Here is a 19946-nt window from a genome sequence, read left to right on the forward strand (position 1 = left end):
GGGCTATGGTGAGTGCTCAATGAGCTAACGTCCGTGAGTTGCTTGCCACAATGCCTGGCATATGGTAAGCCCTAAAGAAGCATTCCCCATTATTCTCTTTCTCCCACAGTGCCTTGCACAGAGCCTCTGCTAACATGCAGTGCAAGAATGAGTAGAGGTTTTGAGTTTTGTAAAATGTTCGCATAGCTCCAAAGCACACTCTGGACGGATGTAGCTGGGGGATCTGGAGGGTGGGTGATCTGGGATGATGGGTGGGGCAGGTGGGCCTGTGCGGGGCTGGGCTGCAGCTGTGCCCCTGCCTTCCAGGACCTGCCCTCGTTCACCCAGAATGTGCACAGGCTGGTCAACGACCTGCGCTACTACAGACTCTGCAATGACAGCCTGCCCCCTGGCACTGTGAAGCTCTAGGCTCGGCCCTGCATGCCTCTTCGGCCTGCTTGCCACCTGAGGGACACAAACTTCTGCCGCTGCCACCTGCACCACCTCCATCTTCCACCACAGATGTCTCTCAGACAAGTCTCGGCTACTCCTTGGATTTTCACACCCTCAGCAGCATTGCCTGCCTCTGTCCCTCCTCCACCCTTGTCTCCTGCCACCACCAGCAGAGTTGGCTTCAGGGCCCATGTCAGCACTAGATGGAGGTCCCAGGGTGTTTAGAGCAGGCGGAGGGTCATGTGGCCAGGTACCAGGGAGGCACTGGGAAATCCCGTGGGGTGGTCCATGCAGATCACACACATGTCAGTCGTGGGGCAGAAATGCCAAGGACAGCTTACAACAGTGCCACCTTCTCACCATTCCACTCCTTGGCCCATCCAGCCAAGAGAGACACGGTGTAGGAACTGTTTGGCGCTTCTGTTGAGCCTCCCCTGCCCTGATTGCCTTGAAGTCTCTGCTGTTTGTCAGAGATTTGCAAAGACTCATGTTTTGTTCTTGTTTTCTCATCATTCCATTGTGATACTAAGAAACTAAGAAGCTTAATGAAAAAATAAAATGCTTATGTTGTTGTTATATAAACACTGGTGAGGGAGCTTCTATCCATTCAGAGCCTCCTTAGGGCCAGCATCCAGGTGAGGGGGCCTATCCTGGTGGGAGAAAGGGACATGAGGCATGAGGGAACTCAAGGCTGTGTTTGTGCCTTGGGAGAGCATATTGGGGGAGGACTGGCTTGTGTAGAGTCTGGCTGTGTCCCACTCTCTCTCTTCTAGACAACATCTCCATTAAGCCGTGTGAAGAATCAGGGTCCTCATTTCTTGAACTCAAAGAGGGTTGGAGAGTTGGTCTCCCTGACAGCCTGATTTACAGAGCCCATGCAGTGGGGCCTCTCCTGCTCCTCAGCAGGGTAAGAGTGGGCTCCAGTTCCTCCACCTCCCAAGATGCCCGGCCAGCACAGCGGCCAAGAGAATAGAGGTTGTAGAAGGGAAGAGGGGAGGAGAAGGAGGGAGAGGGGTGGCTGTGTGAGGGCTGTGGGTGGGTGAGACTCAGGGCTTTTTTGCATGTCTGAGAGCTGGAGCCTGGTCTAGCCATTCATGTGTGGAAAGGGCACTTGTCCTCAAATCTTCCAGAATGTCAAGTCAGCAGCTCCTCCTGCTTTAGGTGTCACAATGACTGGACAGGCAGGACTTGGGTAAATTGTAATGAGGAACACAACACCTGGCAGAGGTTTGCTCACCTGTAAGTGAGGGTGGGTGCTGGCTTGTTGAAAGGAGGGAAGAAGGGAGCTGTGGGCTGATGACTTCTATTTCTGTGGCCTTTCTAAGGATCACTTCGGTGGGGGTGCTGGGCCAGTTTGAGGGGTGTGTGTGTACACGTGTATATGGCAGCCCCTTGCTCCATGTCAATCACAGCCTCCCAGCTGCAGGTAGCCCACTTCAGAGAGGAGGGAATTGGAACACCAATTGCTCTTCTGCAGAAAGGAATTAACATCCAGTTATTCCTAGGTTATAAATACCACCTCACTTGTCTGCTGGGGAAGGCCGCGAGTGCTGTCTGTGCTTGAAATTGTGAAAGGGCTCTTAGTATTCCTGGAGAAGGAGGAGGTGAGGGTATGGGATTTGTCGCCTGTGAATCCCTCCCTTGAACAGAAGAGCACAGGCAAGACTTGGGATAGTAGAGGAAAGGACATGGGGAGTAAGGTGGGCTAGGGTGGAGGATGTTTGTTCCAAGACTGATGGGCATGGCCCCTGCTGTGTGGGTGGTAGTGAGCTCCCAGTTCTTGGAGGTGTGCAAGCAGAGGCCAGGTGAAAGGATCTCTCCTCCCTGGGAGGAAGGTCAGAAAGATCTCTCATCTGATTCTTGTATGCAGTGCCCCACATAGGGCCTGGCATAGAACAGGCCTTAAGAAGCACGGGTGGAATTGGATGAGTTCTTAGGCCCTAGACACACCCAGAAATTGTCTTTGTGTTCTGAGGAAGGGGGTAGGGAAAGGAGAGAGGGCAAGAGGGAGCCTTTAGGTTAGTCTAGGTGGGGGTTCTGAACAAGGCAGGGGGGGGCGGTTCTCAACAAGTCGGGCTGCTTTCCCTGTGCTTTTGCATGCAAGGAGGCTGTCCTGTCTCCATTCTGGTGCCCACATCCTGCTTTTCTTCTGGTTTATGGCATTTACATCTGCCAGAGGTACAGCCACTGGCTTTGGGAAGAGATCTGCTGAAGGCTTTGTCTTCACAATTCCCAGCTTTTCCTCTACTGCCTACCATTGGCCTCATGAAGTGGAAAGTTGAATTTTTTCTTCAACAGCATTTAGTTTCTCCTGACTGTAAAATGTTTGTTGTAGAATATGTGAAATATGAAGAAAACTCTAAAAAATAAAGTCATCTAATCCCACCGCCCAGAGAAAACCACTGTTATATTTTGGTGTTTCTTCTTTTCACATTTCTCTGTATATGTATTAGTCTGTTTTCTGTTGCTTAAAACAGAACACCTGAAACTGGGTAATTTCTAAAGAAAAGAGACTTATTTTTTTAGTTTCAGAGGCTGGGAAGTCCAAAGTCTAGGGGAGACATCTGGTGAGGGCCTTCTTGGTAATTCTCTACAGCAACGGGGGGTGTTACTTGGCAAGAATGGGCTGAGCAAGATAGCTAACATGCTTCGCTCCTGTCCTTGGAAAGCCATCTGAACCATGCCCATGGCCTCACATTAAACCATCAACCCATTACTGCATGAATGCTTCAATCCATTCACTAGGGCACGGTCCTCACAATTTAATTACCTTTTATAAAAGGCCCCACCTTTCAAATACTGTAATTGGATTTCCCACCCTCTTAACACTGTTGCAATGGAGATTGTTTCCAACACATGAACTATTGGGGGACACATTTGACCCATAGCAATGTGTAAATATATATGAAACATGACTTTTAATGGCAGGTGGTATTTCATCATATGGATATACCTTAATGTGTTTAAAAATTTTCTTTATTATGAGCAATGCTGCTGTGAACATCCTTGTACATAAATCTTTGTGCTTGTCTCATTGTTTGCATAGGTTAAATTCCTATACATGGCATTGCTGGGTCAAATGTTTTTGAGGCTTTGAAGGATGTTGTTGGGGCCCCATTTCTATTCTGAAGGATAAAAGTTAAACTCTGGAGTTGCAAAATGTCTGAGCAATAAGGCTCCATGAGGGCCAGCTGACTGTATCAACCCCTGGTTTTGTGGATCTTGGAGATTCAAAATTCTAACTGGTTAGTGCAGGACCTAACCAGGCCTCCTGCCCACTCCAGAGCAACATCATTATCCCAGTGCCCCTCCCATTGTGAGACCTCTGCAGGGCAGCTGAGACCAGGGAGCGGAAAGGAGCTGATAGCTCTGGATGGCTCCTTGGGCCTTGGCAGAAGAACCGTGATTGATGGCCACTCATTAATTTAACACGGCTGCAGGTGAAGGACTTGGAGATTAATAAGATACAGTCTGTGCCCCTGAGGAATTCACAGATCAGTGGGGAGACAGGCAAAAACCGTTGCAGAATGACAGGTAAGCGCTGATTGGTGGAGGGAGAGGAACCCAGAAGATGGATGGAGGATTCTAGAGGGAACAGGTGGGACTGAGGATCAGGCAAGGTTTCACTGCAGGTGGTGGTCATCTGGGCAAGTCCCAGGAGCATGTGGAGGAAGGCTCCAATGGGCAGGTGGGTGGGGCGGGGTGGGGTTTTCTTAAGGAAGAGCGACAGAGCACAAGTTGTGACAGGTCTTCAAGCGGGCAGAGCCAACTGAAGACACTCAAGATTGCCGTGAAGCTTCGATGGGGTAGTGAGAGCGTGATTATATTTCCTCCCAAACCAGGATGTATTGAGTAACAAGAGCCATTATGATAAATAATTCTGGGACATGGGGTGTAAACTGAGACTTCTGCTTCCCTAGTCATGGGAAAGTGCCTGGCTCAGGGAGGCTCATTGTGTCACTGAATATGAGAGAAGACAAAGTCCCACCAGCATTCCTTTCCACTTAAAGTGCAGCAACCTGACTCATCAGGGGAGTCAACTCTGAACTGGGCCTGGCATGGAGACAAATAGGTGATGGACAGTGTTATTTTCTGTGCATCGAGCATGTTGGTGAGTGGGGTTAGACCATGTGGGCTTGTCTCTGAGGTCAGCTCCTGGGGAAAGCTGAGGTCTTCCCGTCGCCTCCTCTCAGGCCAAGCTGATTTTCCTGTCCAACTCCCTACGTCCTGCCCCCAGAGCCGCCTTCTCAGGCTGCTCTCAAGCTCTCCTGAGCACCCCTTCTCACTGTCTCCTCTTGTCACTGGTGCCATGGTGTTTCCACCAATCTGAGAACGTGAAAGCAGGGGATGGGCCTGTGTCCCTAATACTCCACATAAAGCCTGGCTTAGAGCAGGTGCCCAGAAAATGTCGAGTGCGTGAAGATGTTTCACATTTCTCCAAATGGGAAGAAGCTTGGAGTCACACAGAATCTTCTAACTTTCAACAGAACGCGACCATGTCCTTGGATTCTGCGCAGAACGCCTTGGCCTTACCTTTCAGGGCTCCTTAGGGAAAAGCACTTGAGTGAAAGGCTCTCCAGTGAAAAATTCCTTTAGCTAAAGGACTCCCCTTCCCGCTCTTCCCTGACTGTATCATTGAAAACATCTTTTAAACGCCTTGTTAATTAATTGGCTCAGGTCCTTGGAGTTGGTGGAGTGGCAGGGTTGATAGCACATGTGGTTATGCAACCTCTGGATAGAGCCTTGCCTGGTGCTGGCCAGAGCAGCTCTGAGCCCCCAGGGGACTCTGAAGGCATTGAAAACTTTCACTGGGCCAGAACCCCGAACCAGCAGGTGTGTTGGAAAACTGATTATGTAAATCAAACACCGGAGTTCCACAGGCCTGAAATAGGTGGGCATTTTAGCAACAGGTAGATTTTCTCTTTAAAAAGCAGCTTAGTTTTTTTTTCTCCCTCTTCTCTTTATCATAGAAATAATACATGTTCTTTGCAGATGAACAAAAAGGAGGAAATAGTAAGACTTCTGTAAGACATTTAATACCATTTCAATGGGTGGCCTTCCAGACAGACCTTTCCTTAGATTTATGTATCTATCCAAACACCTCTGTCTTTCAGTGGGAATACGATCATGTTACATGTGTGGTAGGGTCTGCTGCCCCCCACCCCCTAGGCCTCCACAAGGCCTCCACACACCACACCGTTTGGTGGGTCTCATGATCCCTAGAGACCTCAGCTGTCTGAGGCTGTTTCAGCCTGAGCTGTGGACTGGGACCAGTCAGGTAGAAGAGGCCTCTGGAGAACATTGTGGGAAGTAATCTGGAACACTGTCTCTGATCCACACCAGTGTCTGGAGCTATTCTAGAGGACTGAGGCCAGAGACAAATACTGAAGTCATTCTCGGAGCCCTGAGGGTGACATAATCCCGTTTGCAGAGGTGGAGCCTGAGACCCAGAGGCTGCAGCCCAGGCCCACCTCTGCCCTGCTGAGTCCCTGTGTGCCACGCTGATGGGCTTCCTGGAGTCGCCAATTTCTCACTCTGGGAGCTGCGGTGACCTTGCTTCTAGCCTCTGAAGGGCACTGGAGTAGAAGTGACTCACACTCTGGAAGGATGTGCACAGCATCTTAATCTTCCCTCCCTGAGCCTGCCTGGGAGGGATGAGGAGCCCGAATGAGGCTCTGGGGGCTTTTATTAGGTTAATGCTCTGTACTGTGGCATTTCCAAAAATGGTTTGACCCCACCCCTCTGCAGGAGAAGACCAGCCTGGCTTTGCCTTCTGCAGGCGCCCACCCCACCACCACTAGGATTTCCTGCCTTCAGAGCAAATGCTTACCCATGAGGAAATTGAGGCTCAGAGAAATCGAGGTCCAAGGCCACACAGTCTGGAGAAGCTGGGGTCCACTTTCAGGTCTGGTCCCAGAGCCCACTTTCTTTGTGCTGTGCCAAGTGCTTTCTCAAGTCAGCCTCCCCTCACCTACACTGGGGACACCAAGGCCACTGCGTGCTCCTCAGAGTTTAGGGGCCTGGGAAGCCTCTCCCTGTTCATGTCAGTTACGCATAAATGTCACATTTTGATGACTGAAGGAGACTGGACATTTTGTCACTTTTCCCATTGAATCAGAAGGACATCGAGGCCCAGAGGTTATATGGCGTGCCCACAGTCACACGGCTGGAAAGTGGTGGGGTGGGAATTCAAATCAGACATGTTGGATTCCAGATTCTGCCCTTGCTGCTGTTCCCAGCTGAAGGTGCTGGGGCCACTCAGACTTCTTTACCTGCCTGTCGGAAGGCCTGTATTGCAGCGCTGCTGGATGAGTCCCAGAGCCTGTGCCTGGCTGCGGGGAGAACAGGAAGTGGAGAGCACGGAGTCTGGGTCTCTTTGGGCCCCAGATTCACGGTGACTGTGGGGTTCTGTCCCATTCCCTTCCTGGGCCACGTCTCCTCTCAGGGCATAAGGGGCTAGCTTACATCCTGGTGCATAGGAGGGCTCCGTACCTTGTTGGTTCTTCTTTCCCTGGTGGCTTTGAGAGCTGTTTCAGAATCTAGTTTGCAGGTGACCCACGTGGGGCGCTCTGCTCTGTCCCTGAGTGTGAGGTCTTTGGCTTTCTCTGTGGACAAGGGCTGTGGCTTCCCTTTGGTGGTAGTGCAGCATGGGTGACCTTGTCCTCCCACCCTCAGCTCAGGGACTACTGTCACCTGCACATCACTCGTTTTCAGTTGTTACCAGACATGTTCAGAGGCTCTGCTCTGTGACAGGTCCTGGCTCAAGAGCTAGGCATGAAGCATGGATAACACATAGGTCCTGCCCTCTATAAAGGAGGGGGAGGATGGGCTAGAGGCCAGGTGATTTACATAACTCGTGTGCGTGCGTGTGCGTGTTTAGGGTGGTTGACAAAATGTACTCTACTCTGCTTCGACTAAGATGCGCACAAAATTTACCTGTTTCTATAACTGATCTCATCTGGAAAGCAGATAGCAGGAAAAATATATTTTTTAAAAATTTGCCAATTAAACACAACTCATTCTCTGCAGATTTAAAACAGCCTTTTCTGGATAAAATATTCAGCTAAAGTTCAAACTTCAGACAGGCTTTGTGCAGATTTCAAAAGGCACCTCTTCCCCCAGGCAGATAGAATTCTGGGTCAGGTGAGTGAAGGGTGGACAAGACTTCGGCCACCCTTGTCCCTTCAGCCAGGTCTCTTTGGACAATGAACAATCTGTGTAGCTGTTTTTGGTGGCTTTGTCAAACTCCCTATTGAAAATGTTAGTTACATCTCAATAGGCCTCCCTTCCCCTCATTCCTCCTTCTCTTTCCAAGATGGCTTCAGGGGAGGCAGCTTATGTATCTTTATGGAGCTCGGGGAGGACCTCTGGCCCTTGTTTTGGACTTTAGTTCCTCAAGTCAGGACTGAATATCCAAAATGGACTCAGTCCATCTGCAGGCCACACCCCCAGCCGCTGTAACGCCTGGTCTTTACAGCCCCCACCAAGACACGGTAGGGTGAAAGAGTAACTAAAATTGTCATTGGTGCCTCAAGCCTCCACCTTCTCTGTCAGCAGAGTACATAATTTGAGTGAATGGGCTCATGGCCCAGGTGCTGCTTGGTGCCACTACAGGTAAGGCCTGCAAAGGTGTTCTGGGTGTGGAAAGTGTATTGTGGGGTCTGCTGACTCCCTGTGCTCCTCTGCAGCCCCCGCAGGGCACAGGGGTAGAAGGTTGCCTAGGGGCTGGGGTTGGTGGGGAGGGCTCGTAGCCAGCATGGTGGAGCAGCCTCAGCAGGAAGGGGCTGAGCAGGGCAGCCCAGTCCCCCCATCCTTCCTGTTGGGGTGGAGGAGGTGGGCGGATAGAGGAGGCAGAAGCTGCAGAAGCTGTGCGCCTGGTGCCTGCAGCAGGCCTGGGGGTACCGGGGCTCTTGAGCCTCTGCTTTCTTTCCCTGCCATTGGAACCAGACTTTATCCCTCCTGCTGGGAGACCTGCCCCTGGGGGGTGTAGGCCTTTCTTTTCTAGCCTCCACTACCCACCAGGGTCCAGCTCCCCCTGCCCTGCATGGCTATTGAGAAGGGAGTCAGCAACTAGAAGTGACTTCAGGGGGGCAGGGCCAGAGCTCAGGGAACAGATGGCCATTGGTCCTGCTGGTCAGTCGTTGGGCAACATGCCAACTGTTGCCCATGTTACCAATGAGAAGATCTACCACTGTGGCTCCTGAGGGGTCTGTCCTCACTTGCCAGTCTTCTATCCAGCAGCTTGTGCATGGTGATCCGTGACAGTCGGGTGATGGCTGCTGGTCCTTGGATGCTGACGTGTGCTCCTCTCCATGTGGCTCCCTCAGGTCTAGTCCGCTCCCCTGTCCACTCTTCCAGCCTCCCAAGGGCGGTTTTGGGGTCAGTCTTGGATTTGCATCTGCAGATCTTTGAAGGAACAGGAGCCTTGTGGCTGACTATCCAGGCTGGGGAGAACCAAGAGGATTAACTTCTGGGTAGGGTCAGTCCTCCTACCTGCCTCTAAAGTCTTGATGTCCTCTGACTGTGCTCTCTCTCAGATTGGAATCCCACATAGGTGTATCTGGTAGTGGAGCTGTGTCTGCCACTAGGGAGGCCAGCGTGGGAGTATTGACTGCTACGCTAGAGGGTGGATCTCACAACATGAGAATGACCCCTACGTGAAGGCTATTGAAACTAGTGGGCAGCCACATGTGTGACCTATGCCCACTAGATGGCCACACAAGTGCTTCTGGATCCCTACGATTCCTACAGCCAGACCCACCACCCAGGCCACCCCAGCCTCAGGTTATAGTGGGTACCCACATGAGGGAGCTTGCCTGGGCCTTCCTGGGAACTTCATCCCAGGTTTTCTGTCTCCCAATCCCAGGCCCCCTGGAGGTACTGAGGCAGCCAGAGAGGTGGGCGTCTCACTGACTAGGCCTCGGTTGAAAGCCAGACCCAGGCAGATCCGGGTTCAAATTCACATGCTGTTGCTTACTAACTGCAGGGCCAGACCCTAAACACCAGACAAAGCCCCACCCCAAAGTAATTCAAAATAATAACCATACTAAGCCATAGAATTAGTTTTTATACTTCAGAAAAGGTATGCTCCACTCATGTGGGCTGACCTCTGTCTTGTGCTTCTGAGCACACATCAGTCAGCCCTGCTGCGTGACCTTGGGCCAGTCACTTATGCTCAGCAGTTGTCTAAAGTGCACTGAGTACCAGTTCCTCCCAGGGTTGTGGAAGGATCATGTGAGATGATGGATGTAGAGTGTTTAGCTTTGAGCCTGGGTTGCAAGTTACTCAATAAACTGACTCTGTGGTGTAACCCATTGTGCCAGCAGCCCGGCTTCAGGGCGATTGGGTTTCAGCTGATTCTTGGTCTGGAAAGGAAGGAGACGTGTCCAACCCACGGGCCAGGTGAGGCAGGTATCAAGAGTTGAGACTGACCTAGGCTGTGTCCCCAGCACTTTATCTCTTGGCGTCCCCCAAGTCCCTTATGCATTCCCAGACACTGGCAGCTGTGAGAGGTGGATTGTTCTTGCTTTCAGAGGCATACTTGCACAGCATTCAGGCAGAGAAGGAATGTTAGCCCAGGGCTGCATGGTGGCCAGATGGTCTGATGAGTCTGGGGCCCATTTGAACCCGCAGTGCTGGTCCTGGAAGTCTTGGGGTGGGCAGTCTAGGGAGGTCAGTGGACTATGGGGCTCTCCTGGGCTGTCTCTGTGGCCACCTTCTACCTCCAGAGCTTCTGCCCTGTTCTACATGGCTGCCACCCTGGGACGCAGCTTGTGACTTTGACACTTGCACACACATATAAACACGTGCATGTACTCACAGTCTGGGAGAGCCTGCGACTTGCAGCTCCTCTCACTAATGAGGAGGGAATTTTCCCCTGCCCCTTGACTTTGAGTTTGGCCATATGGCTGGCTTTGACCAGCAGAGGAGGGTAAGCAAGATGGTGAGTCAGTTCTGAGTAGAGCTTCAGAGGCCTTGTCCTTGTCCCCTGGCACCTTTGCCACATTCATGGGAAGAAAATGTTCCTGCACTCTCCCACTGGCCCCAGGAAGAGGATGAAGGACACCTGGGAAGAGCTGAGCCACCTCAGCCCAGGCCAGCCCAGACCACCAACCCAAGATGACCCCAAGACAGGTGAGCAGCTGAGTCGACGTGAGCAGAGCTGTCCCAGCCAAGTGCATTCTACACCATCCAAGTCCAGTCAGCTGTGGGTTCCTGAGCTAAACAGAGTGTGTGGTCGCATGTGTTGAGGTTTTGTGGCTCTCTGTCTGCAGTGTTATCATGGCTGGAGTTAGAAGATACACACTCCATCTTCTATCCCACGATGGGGGAAAGGGACTGGAAACAAAATGCATTACTTCCCCAGGCTTCGAGGACGCCCTCTGCCTGTGCTTCTCTCTTGTAGGGGTGCCAGGGGGGCCTGTGGGTTCTCCACTCAGCCAGCGACAGGACGCTGGTTTCCCCTTCTCACTCTATCCCTGGTATTTTATGCCGTTCTCACCCAATCGCCCTGTCTGTAGAATGTGGAATACCTGACAACTTCTGTCCTCAGCTTTGGGCCCTAGCTGTCAAGCAGGGATAAAACAGGAAAAAAATCCCACTGGAAGACCTGTTACCTGAATATTACCTTTTTTGGGGCAGGGAGGAAGGCTGGCTAGTAACTTGGATTTGAACCCTTGACCTTGGTGTTATAACACCGTGCTCTAATCAACTGAGTTAACCTGCCAGCCCTGAATATTACCTTAACTTCCACAGCATCAGCAAGATCGTCCCCACTCTGCAGATGAGATGACTACAGTTCAGAGTTGGTAAGTGGCCTGCCGAAGGTCATGGTGATGGATCCAGGATCCCAATGTAAATGTGTCTGATGTCAGAGCTCTGCTCTTTGTCACCATGTTCTGCTACATCTGGGCCAGACGCTGTGGATTCTCAGCCATGTGGGGGAGAGAGCAGCCCTCTCTGGCCACCTCATGGTGTCTGTGCTGAGACCGGCAGGGGCTTCTGGAAAAAGCTATTCAGGGGCTTACCTTCTCCACTTCTCCAGAACAGCAGCTGCTGTACTAGGGTCGGTCTCATGGATAAGGATTGGGCTCTGTTTGCAGCAGAGTAAGAAAAGAGGTGGGCATGCATGGCTGTGGCTGCCTGCCCCTCCCATCCTTCTTCATTTCTTCCTCCAATAAACATTTGGTGAGAATCAACTACATCCCAGGCTTTACTCTAGGCACACGGGACTCAACAGAGAGCAGGACGGCCTGGTCGTTCTCTCACGTAGCTGGCATCCTAATGGAGGTGACAGAGCAGACAGTAAATGAGCAACCAAACATGGTCATTTCAGATTGTGCCAGGTGTAGGAGACCATGCTAGTGATGGGATACACACACAGTAACAGGGAGTGGGCACCTTTGGGCGAATGGTCAGGGAGGACCTCTGCAGAGGTGATCTGGAGCTGAGACCTGATGAGAAAATAGGAGAGCTCTTCAGGCAGCAGCAACAGCAGTGCAAAGGCCCTGAGGCAGGAACCAGCTGGGTGTGTTAGGGAACAGAAGGGAGGTTAGTATGGCTAGAATTTAGTGAGTGGGTGAGTATTAGATATTTCACGATTTACATATGTACATGTATTATTTTGATATGAATTTCAAACAATAATTGAAGAACACCAGCAGTACAACCCAGCACCTCCCAACCCCCCAGCGTGGCCCAGGTGGGGACCGGTGTCTTGGCCCTGTTTGGAAGAGGTCTCAGCCCTTCCTCTCGGCAGACTTTGCTTGGGCTTCCATGCCCCCCACCCCAAACTCAGGCCAGCCCCTCTGGCCCCACACTGGGAGCTGCAGACAGGGCAGTGGCCCAGAGGGTGTTTGCCAGCGCTGGCCAGCCTGACACGGATTGTTCACTACAGGTTTGCCAGTTGCTTGCTGGATCTCTGATTGTGGAGACTGTTTTCTGGGATAATTGATCTCCTTGAAAGTCAAAACAGGACAATAGCTGGACCCTCCTGAGCTCCCCCAAAGCCTCCTGCTGTTGCAGAAAACTGCTTTGTTCTTCAGCCTGGGCCAGGCTTAATTTCTGTTCACCCCAACCGTCCTCCTTTCTTTTCATGAAGGCCCCCTGTGGGAGCACTGTGAGGAAGTGGGGCGGGGACTGCTGGGGGAGATCCCAGCTCTGCGGCCTACTCGCCAAGTAACCTTGCACCTGTTACCTCAGTTTCCTTATGAAAATAATAATAAGCATTTTGATATTATCAACATGATAAGTATAAACAACCTTCCGAAGGCAAAACAAACTTTTTTCTCTCTACTCTCATACTGAACACACCTCTGTGTCCAAAATGTGTGGGGATTTCTCCCCAGCAGTCAATTCTGCAGTGAATACCAGCTGGGTGTCCTCTAATTTAACTCAAGTCTGATCCTTTACCTGAAGTTAGTGTTAGATTTCACAGGTTGCGGGCTCAGTTCCATGGGCTGCCCCCACTTCCAATGCCAATCCCAAGCCCCAGGTTGTGACCTGTATTGCTGACCACCTGGCCATAAACTGGGGGTTCTTACGACCCCCTCTTCAGATTTGATAAATTTGCTAGAACAGCTCACAGAACTCAGGGAAACGCTTTACTTACATTTACCCATTTATTGTAAAGGACGTTACAAAGGATACAGATGAGCGGCCAGACGGAAGAGATGCTTGGGATCAGTCAAGTGGGAAGGGCTCAGAGCTTCTGTGCCTTCTCAGGGGCATGCCACCCTCCAGGCACCTCCACGTGTTCAGCAACAAGAATCCCTTCCAAAGCCGGTCCTTTTGAATTTTATTACATAGGCATGATTGATTAAATCCCTGCCCATTGGTGATTAACTTAACTTTCAGCCCCTCTCCCCTCCCTGGAGGTTGGGGGTGGGGCTGAGAGTTCCAACTCTCTAATCACGGGGTTGGCTCCTGTGGCAACCAGTCCCCATCCTGAGGCTAACCAGGAACCCACTAAGAGTCCCCTTATTAGATCAAAAGATGTTCCTATCACCCAGGAAATTCTGAGGGATTTAGAAGCTCTGTGTCAGGAACCAGGGTCAAAGACCAAATATTAGAACAAAAGATTCTCCTAGTGCCCCATCTGCAAGGGTTTAAGTCAAGAATTGGGGAAAGAGACCAAACATATATTTATTATATCACAATACCACAAACCTATTTTTTCAAAGGAGGTTAATCATAATAGTTCCAAGTTAGGGTTGTTGAGGGGATTAGATGAGATTGTCCACATTAAGCGTTGGTACGTAGAAGGAGCCCTAGTAGGAATTAGTTCTTATTATGCGGTTTCGGACCTGCAATGGGGTAGCCCCTTAACCAGCAGTCCCTACGTCCCCAAATCCCCAAGTCCCCTCCAGACACACGGGTCTCCTTGCTGCTCCTCACAGGAGCCAACATTCTAACACTTTTACCTCTGCACTTGCTGTCCTCTGTACCCCAGATGTGCCACGGCCCCCTCACCTCCCTGCATGCTCAGTCCCTCACTGTCCCTGGGTCTGTACTCAAGGGCGCAAGAGCAGCAACCTCGTCCCCACATCTCCTTCCTCACTCTGATTTAGTTTTCTCCAGAGCTCTTATCAGCACTTGACCTCTTATTTATGCACTTATTTTTTTGAGTGGAGGGGTTGTCATTCACCTCCCTTCAAACACATAGAAACTTCTAGAAGGCAAGAAACCACTTGTAGTAGTTTGCATGGTGGCCCTCTTCAAAAGATATGTATACATTCCAGAATCTGTGAATGTGACATTATTTGGAAAAAGGGTCTTTGCAGATGTAATTAAGTGAAGGATCTCGAGTTGGGATCATCCTGGATTATCCAGTGGGCCCTAAATCTGATGACAAGTGTTCTCATAAGACACACATAGAGGAGCAGATGGAGGCAGAGATCGGAGAGATGCGGCCACCAAAAGCTGGAAGAGAAAGGGAAGGATTCCCACCTAGAGTCTCCAGAGGGACTGCGGCCCTGCTGACACTTTGACTTCTGACTTCTGGCCTCAACTGTGAGAGAATATATTTCTGTTGTTCTAAGTCACCATGTTTGTGGGAATTTGTTATGGCAGCCCTAGGAAGGGAATATACCCTGTGTCTCCAACACCCAGAACAGGACCTGGAATGCAGTGGGGGATGGGGGGCAGCTAACTTTCTCTGGAAAGGGCCAGATAGAAAATGGCTGAGGCTTTGCAGCTGATGTCTCTGTTGCAACCACCCAACTCTGCCGCTGGAGCGTGAGGGCAGCCACAGATAATATGGAACAGATGGACGTGGCCATGTTCCGGTGAAACTTTATTTATGGACACTGAAATGAGAATTTCATGTAACTTTCATGTGTCACAAAATATGATTCTTATTTTGACTTTTTTCAGTGCTTTACAAATGTAAAAGCCATTCTTAGCTTGTGGGTTGAACAAAAGCAGGTGGTGGGCGGGATTTGGCCTGAGGACCATATTTTGCAACTGCCTGTAGCAGATGCTCCATGAGTGTTTGTTGAAGGGTTGAAGGATCATTAGAGGCGGCAGCTGGATGCTCCAGTCAAGTAGCCCGGAGACTGTGATGAAGCCATTTATTACAAAAAAGCAAACTAAACTCCCCAAGAATTAAGAGAATTAAAATAGGAACCGTGTAAACTGCTTAAGGCAGATGACTTACCCCAAGATCTTCTGCCGGAGGGGGCAGGGAGTACACTTCAGGGCTGTGAGGTCACTCACGTATCTGGCTGGGGAGGTGGCTCCAGGTCTTCTGTGCTGTCAGTGCCATGGTGCTGGTAATGGAGGAGACATAGGCTTAGTGAGGGTGGATCCTGGGAAAAGGATCTGGGTGGAGCCCTGGAGGACAGCAGGCCAAAACTCTAGTGCAGAGGAGGCAAACTCCAGTGCCCGCTGGGACCAGGCTGGGAATGTAAATGAGCAAAGTTGGTCTGATGTGGGACAACAGGGCATGGTGGGGACTGTGGCAAAAGGGGGACACCATCTCCTATCTAAAGCAATCACTCAGCTCTAGCCAATTCTGCCACGTGGGAAGACAAGCCCAGTGCAGGGAGATTTTTAGATTGTTCCTGAGAAGCTGGAGAGCCCAATCATTTGTATGAAATCTCCTGATTTAAAATCTTAGCTCCGATAATTAAAAAAAGAAGTCATAACTAGGAATTTTCCACATGCTAACTGAATATAGTTATGCCACTTTTACAGATGGTTCAAAGGGAATAAGTCGCCTGACCAATGGCACCTGGGTGTGGGTGACCTCCCAGCTATCTTTTAAGTGGTGGCTCTGGGTTTCCTCATTTGCTGGGGGGAGGGGAGAGGCTCAGATGGTCTCTCTCCAGCCAGATTTGGGCCCCAGTCCAGATTCGGAAAGTGCTCATCACTTTAAGAAGAGTGTTATTTCAGAGAATTCAGTTCGTGACCAGAGTGTAACACATGTAGTAAAGTGTTTAAACTCATATGTATAAAAGAAGATTCTAAAACACTACTCACCAGCCTCTTTGGAAATACTGATGTTTCAGAAAATGGATGTGGTGACCATATTACATGTGGTGTGTAAACACACATGTACTGAAGAAAGTATTAACGCTACTACTTGGTCCCCTCCTTGAGGACAGTGGCAATATTAGGATTTTCATGATTACGGTTATGATCTGATTACTACTACTACTACTACTGCTACTATAAACCTCAGGACCCTCTCCCACACCCAACACCCTGTAGCTAACGAATACATCTCAGTTTTAACCATCTCCTGCTAGACCATGCCTTCCCCACCCCACCACACCCCACCACCGTCTGGTCTAGCCCAGCCCAGCCAGGCCATCTTGCTGGACCAACAGCCAGGATAACTAGTGGTCCCTGTTGCCTTCAGTCACAGGGAGCAGGAAGGTGATATTCAGGTTCCTGGAGGGACAAAGCCACATGGGACCCTCTTTCTTGGCTGATGGAGAAGTGGCTGGGCACACACTCCCATGTTGGATGAAAGTGGCTGTCACTCACATTTGCGAAGATGCGCCCTTCTATGAAGAAGGCTTGGGAGAGTGGATATGGCTCTGAGCCTGCATCCTCAGGGACCCGGGAAAGCACTTTGCATGCGCTTGGCAGATTTGATGGCCCTTCTGCAAATCCCCTCTCTCTTCCCCTCTCATTTCACAATTCCATCAGAATCGGTGACTGCACTAGGAGAGAAGGATTTGCTCTTAATGAATCTGCCAGATTGCCTTGTTTTCTTGGCGTTGACAAACTATATCCCTTAATAAAAGTTTCATGACTCAATTTAGTAAGGGAGATATGTAACTCCAGCACCTCCTGCCCTCATCTCAATGATTGTCTCTGAGTATTGGTACCGGGAACACTCCTGGGGTTGATGCAAGTGCTGTCTTCAGAGCATTGCCACTGAGACTTGCCAGGTCATCCATGGGCAGAAAGAGCCACCTCTGGGAACGCCTCTCTGCCATTGTCTCCTGCCCTCTTGTGTGGTCATTGGTCATTTTGGCTGTCCAGATCTGCCCTAGTCACCTGGGGGAGATCGTTTACAGAGGCAACCACAACGATCCCTTCCACTCTACCAGCCCTTTGCAACATGCTGATGGATTATATCACATCAAGAGGTAGAAATGATTTTTCCCGCCCCCTAAATCTGGGCCGAATTGCTTTGCCCAATAGAATGTGGTGGAAGTGACTCCATGTGACTGATAAGGAGAGAGCTGCAGATGCCTTGAAGCTCTGTCTTCGCCTTCTTAGATTCCAAAACTTCCATGAAAGAAAAGAGCCCCTCTACGTTCCCAGAGGGTGAGGGCTCGCATGGAGGAGAGCTGAGGCACCACAACCAGCAGCCAGCACCAGCTGCCAGATCCATGAGTGACCCGATGGCCCCGGCTGTGCCATCAGAAGACTGCAACCCATGAGTGATCCCAGGAGAGAGGAGCGGGACTGCCCAAATTCCAACCCATAGAATCATGAGGAATAGTAACTGTCACTTTAAGTCACTAAGTTTTGGAAGTTTGTTACACAGCAACAGACAACCATTATAGCAACCTCTGGTTCAGCCTCAGCCATGACATTTGGGGGGACTGACCCCATGCACAGCTCCCAGGGTGGGTCTTGACTAGTGTAAGCCAATCAGAACATCCCATTCTCCCTGTTCACAGTGAGACATCAGAAAACATTTGCTGGGGCTTCCGAGAAAGAGAAACTTCCCCAGTGTCTGAGAAAGAGATGGTGTGGTGTGAGGATGTGAGGTCAGGGATCAAGGCAGCCATTTGTCCCACATGAACCCTCCATGTGGAGCCAGAGGAGGAAGGGATGATACTAACACTGACAAAAGTAAACTGGAAGGCTGGGGAAGACCCATGTCCTTGACATCTTTGCGCTGCTGGATCAAGCGATAACCTAAAGCAAGATCTCCTCCTGACCTTTTCAAATATACAAGCCAGTGACTGCCCTTTAAGTGGTTTAAGCCAGCCCTAAGTGACACACCTTCCTCCAAGGTGTGGCACGAGTATATGCAGGGATGTATTTATAGATTTTTAAAAAGAAGTTGGAACCTGTGTAGACAATACAGTATGATAAAGGATGTGCATTAGATCATTGTTTCTATTGAAAAGTTATGAATAACCTAATTACCCAATAGCAGGAGATTCTAAAAGTAAATTTTAGGACATCCACACAGTGAAATGCTCTGCAGCCGTTAGGATACAACAGAGGCCATCAGATCAGAACTGAAGTCTTGACTGTGTTGCTTGATTTCCTGCATGATACGAGACTAGTTATGTAACTTCTCTGAGCCTCAGTTTCTTCATCTGTATAACTACGGCGCTTACTCACAGGACTTTTGTGAAACTTAAATGAAATATGTAAAGAGCTCAATAGAGTGCCTGGAACATTCCTAAATGTTTAATTAATGGCTACTATTATTATTAACATCTAATGACATTGGGTTGTGTTCATGATATTATTTCATGATTAAAACTTAGTATGGAGTGTAATTAAAGTTTTATAAAATATACATAGAATTTTACATTAAAATACTGAATTATCCACTGAAATGAATATCAAATAATTGTGAAAATTGAGGGCAACTTAAAAATTCTTTATACTTTTTTGTATTCTCTGCATCAGAAGAAAAGCTGTTAAAAAGAAAGGAAGGAAGGAAGAAGGCAGGAGAGAAAGGAAGGGAAGAAGATGGCTCTCAAGTGGTAAAAAATTCCCAAAAGGTAAAAATCTTGCAGAGGAGTTAGTTTGCTATGGACTGGTGTTGGTATGTAGAGCAGCTGTGACAAGCAGCCTCTATGATGACCCCAGTGATCCCTGCCTCCTGTCCTTCCCACCTCTCAGTCCTCTCCCAATTTGGATAATACTGACTTGTGTGACCCAAAGAATATTATGGAAATGACAGTGTGTGACATCCACCATCCTATATGTTCAACTAATGTTATTATTATTATCAACATCTTATCAAGGATATAACAGGCATTGCAGATTTCCCCTTGCTTTCTCTAAGGTCACTCACGCTGGGGGAAGCCAGCAGCCATGCTGTGAGGACACTCAAGCAGCCCCACAGAGAGGCTAGTGTGGCAGGAATCTGATGCTTCCTGCCAGTGGCCAGCCCCAGGCGGCCTTCAGAAATGGCAGCCCAGCTATCCTATACCTTGGCTGCAACCTCATGAGAAGCCCTGAGACAGAACCACCCTGCCAGGCCAATCCCAAAATTATGATCCAGAGGAACTGAGATAATGAGGCTTTATTGCTGTTTTAAGCTGCTATGTTTGAGGTAATCTGTTACTCAGTAATACACAACAAATATACCAGGAGAGAGGAATCCATATTTACTGAGCACTTGCATTGTTCCAGGAAGTCCCAAACATGTTCCATGTCATCATCTCAACATGAACCCCTTGACAAATACTCATATTGCATTTTCTGTGAGTCAGGTATGGCTCGAAGAATTTCATATGCTGCTCATTTAATTTTCACAATAACCCTATGAGGTAGAGGCTATTATTATCTCCATTCTACAGATGGAGAAACTGAGGCACGGGAGGATAAATTGGCTGGGTGTACATAGCAATCGGTGGTAGAACCAGGACTCAAACACATGGTTTGGCTCGAATCCATACTCTTGCCTGTTCTGCTATTTACTGAGGAAGACACCAAGCTCACCAATTAGCGTGGCCTTAGGTCCTTGGGGGTCCCCTCCTCTTTCTTCCCCCTTCCCTGTCATGAAGGTTGTATTTGGTTACCGCCTCTGGGATATGTGTTGGCCATTTCTACATTGTTTTCAGAGACGCCCTGGGGTTCTAACAGGGACATGCCTCCAGTTCACTTCCTCCCATATTCTGATGACCTGGCCTTGCTAAGTGATGCTGGGATCCCCAGCAATCCCTGATTCTTTCTTCTTTTAGGACACACCACACACCAGTCAGCAGGGAAGGGCTTGGAGGCTGGAAGTGTGAGAGAAATGAGTAGAACACAGATGCCAGTGTATCAGTTAGCTTTTGCTCCGAGAATGAGAATGCTACCTA

At 49.6% G+C, this 19946-nt stretch overlaps 1 protein-coding gene across 5 annotated transcripts in view; it reads left to right on the forward strand.

Annotated features, from left to right (window-relative positions):
* The window catches only part of XPO6 (exportin 6), a 109096-nt gene extending 108082 nt beyond the window's left edge, over positions 1-1014 (forward strand). For all 5 annotated transcript variants that reach the window (XM_063100332.1, XM_063100335.1, XM_063100334.1 and 2 more), the window contains one exon: positions 307-1014. In XM_063100332.1, coding sequence (XP_062956402.1) covers positions 307-408 — 102 coding nt within the window. In that variant the 3' untranslated portion in view covers positions 409-1014. The remainder of the gene's footprint in view (positions 1-306) is intronic.
* Positions 1015-19946: the final 18932 nt, after the last annotated feature.

Source organism: Cynocephalus volans, chromosome 6, assembly GCF_027409185.1.
Source record: "Cynocephalus volans isolate mCynVol1 chromosome 6, mCynVol1.pri, whole genome shotgun sequence".
Lineage (NCBI taxonomy): Eukaryota > Metazoa > Chordata > Mammalia > Dermoptera > Cynocephalidae > Cynocephalus > Cynocephalus volans.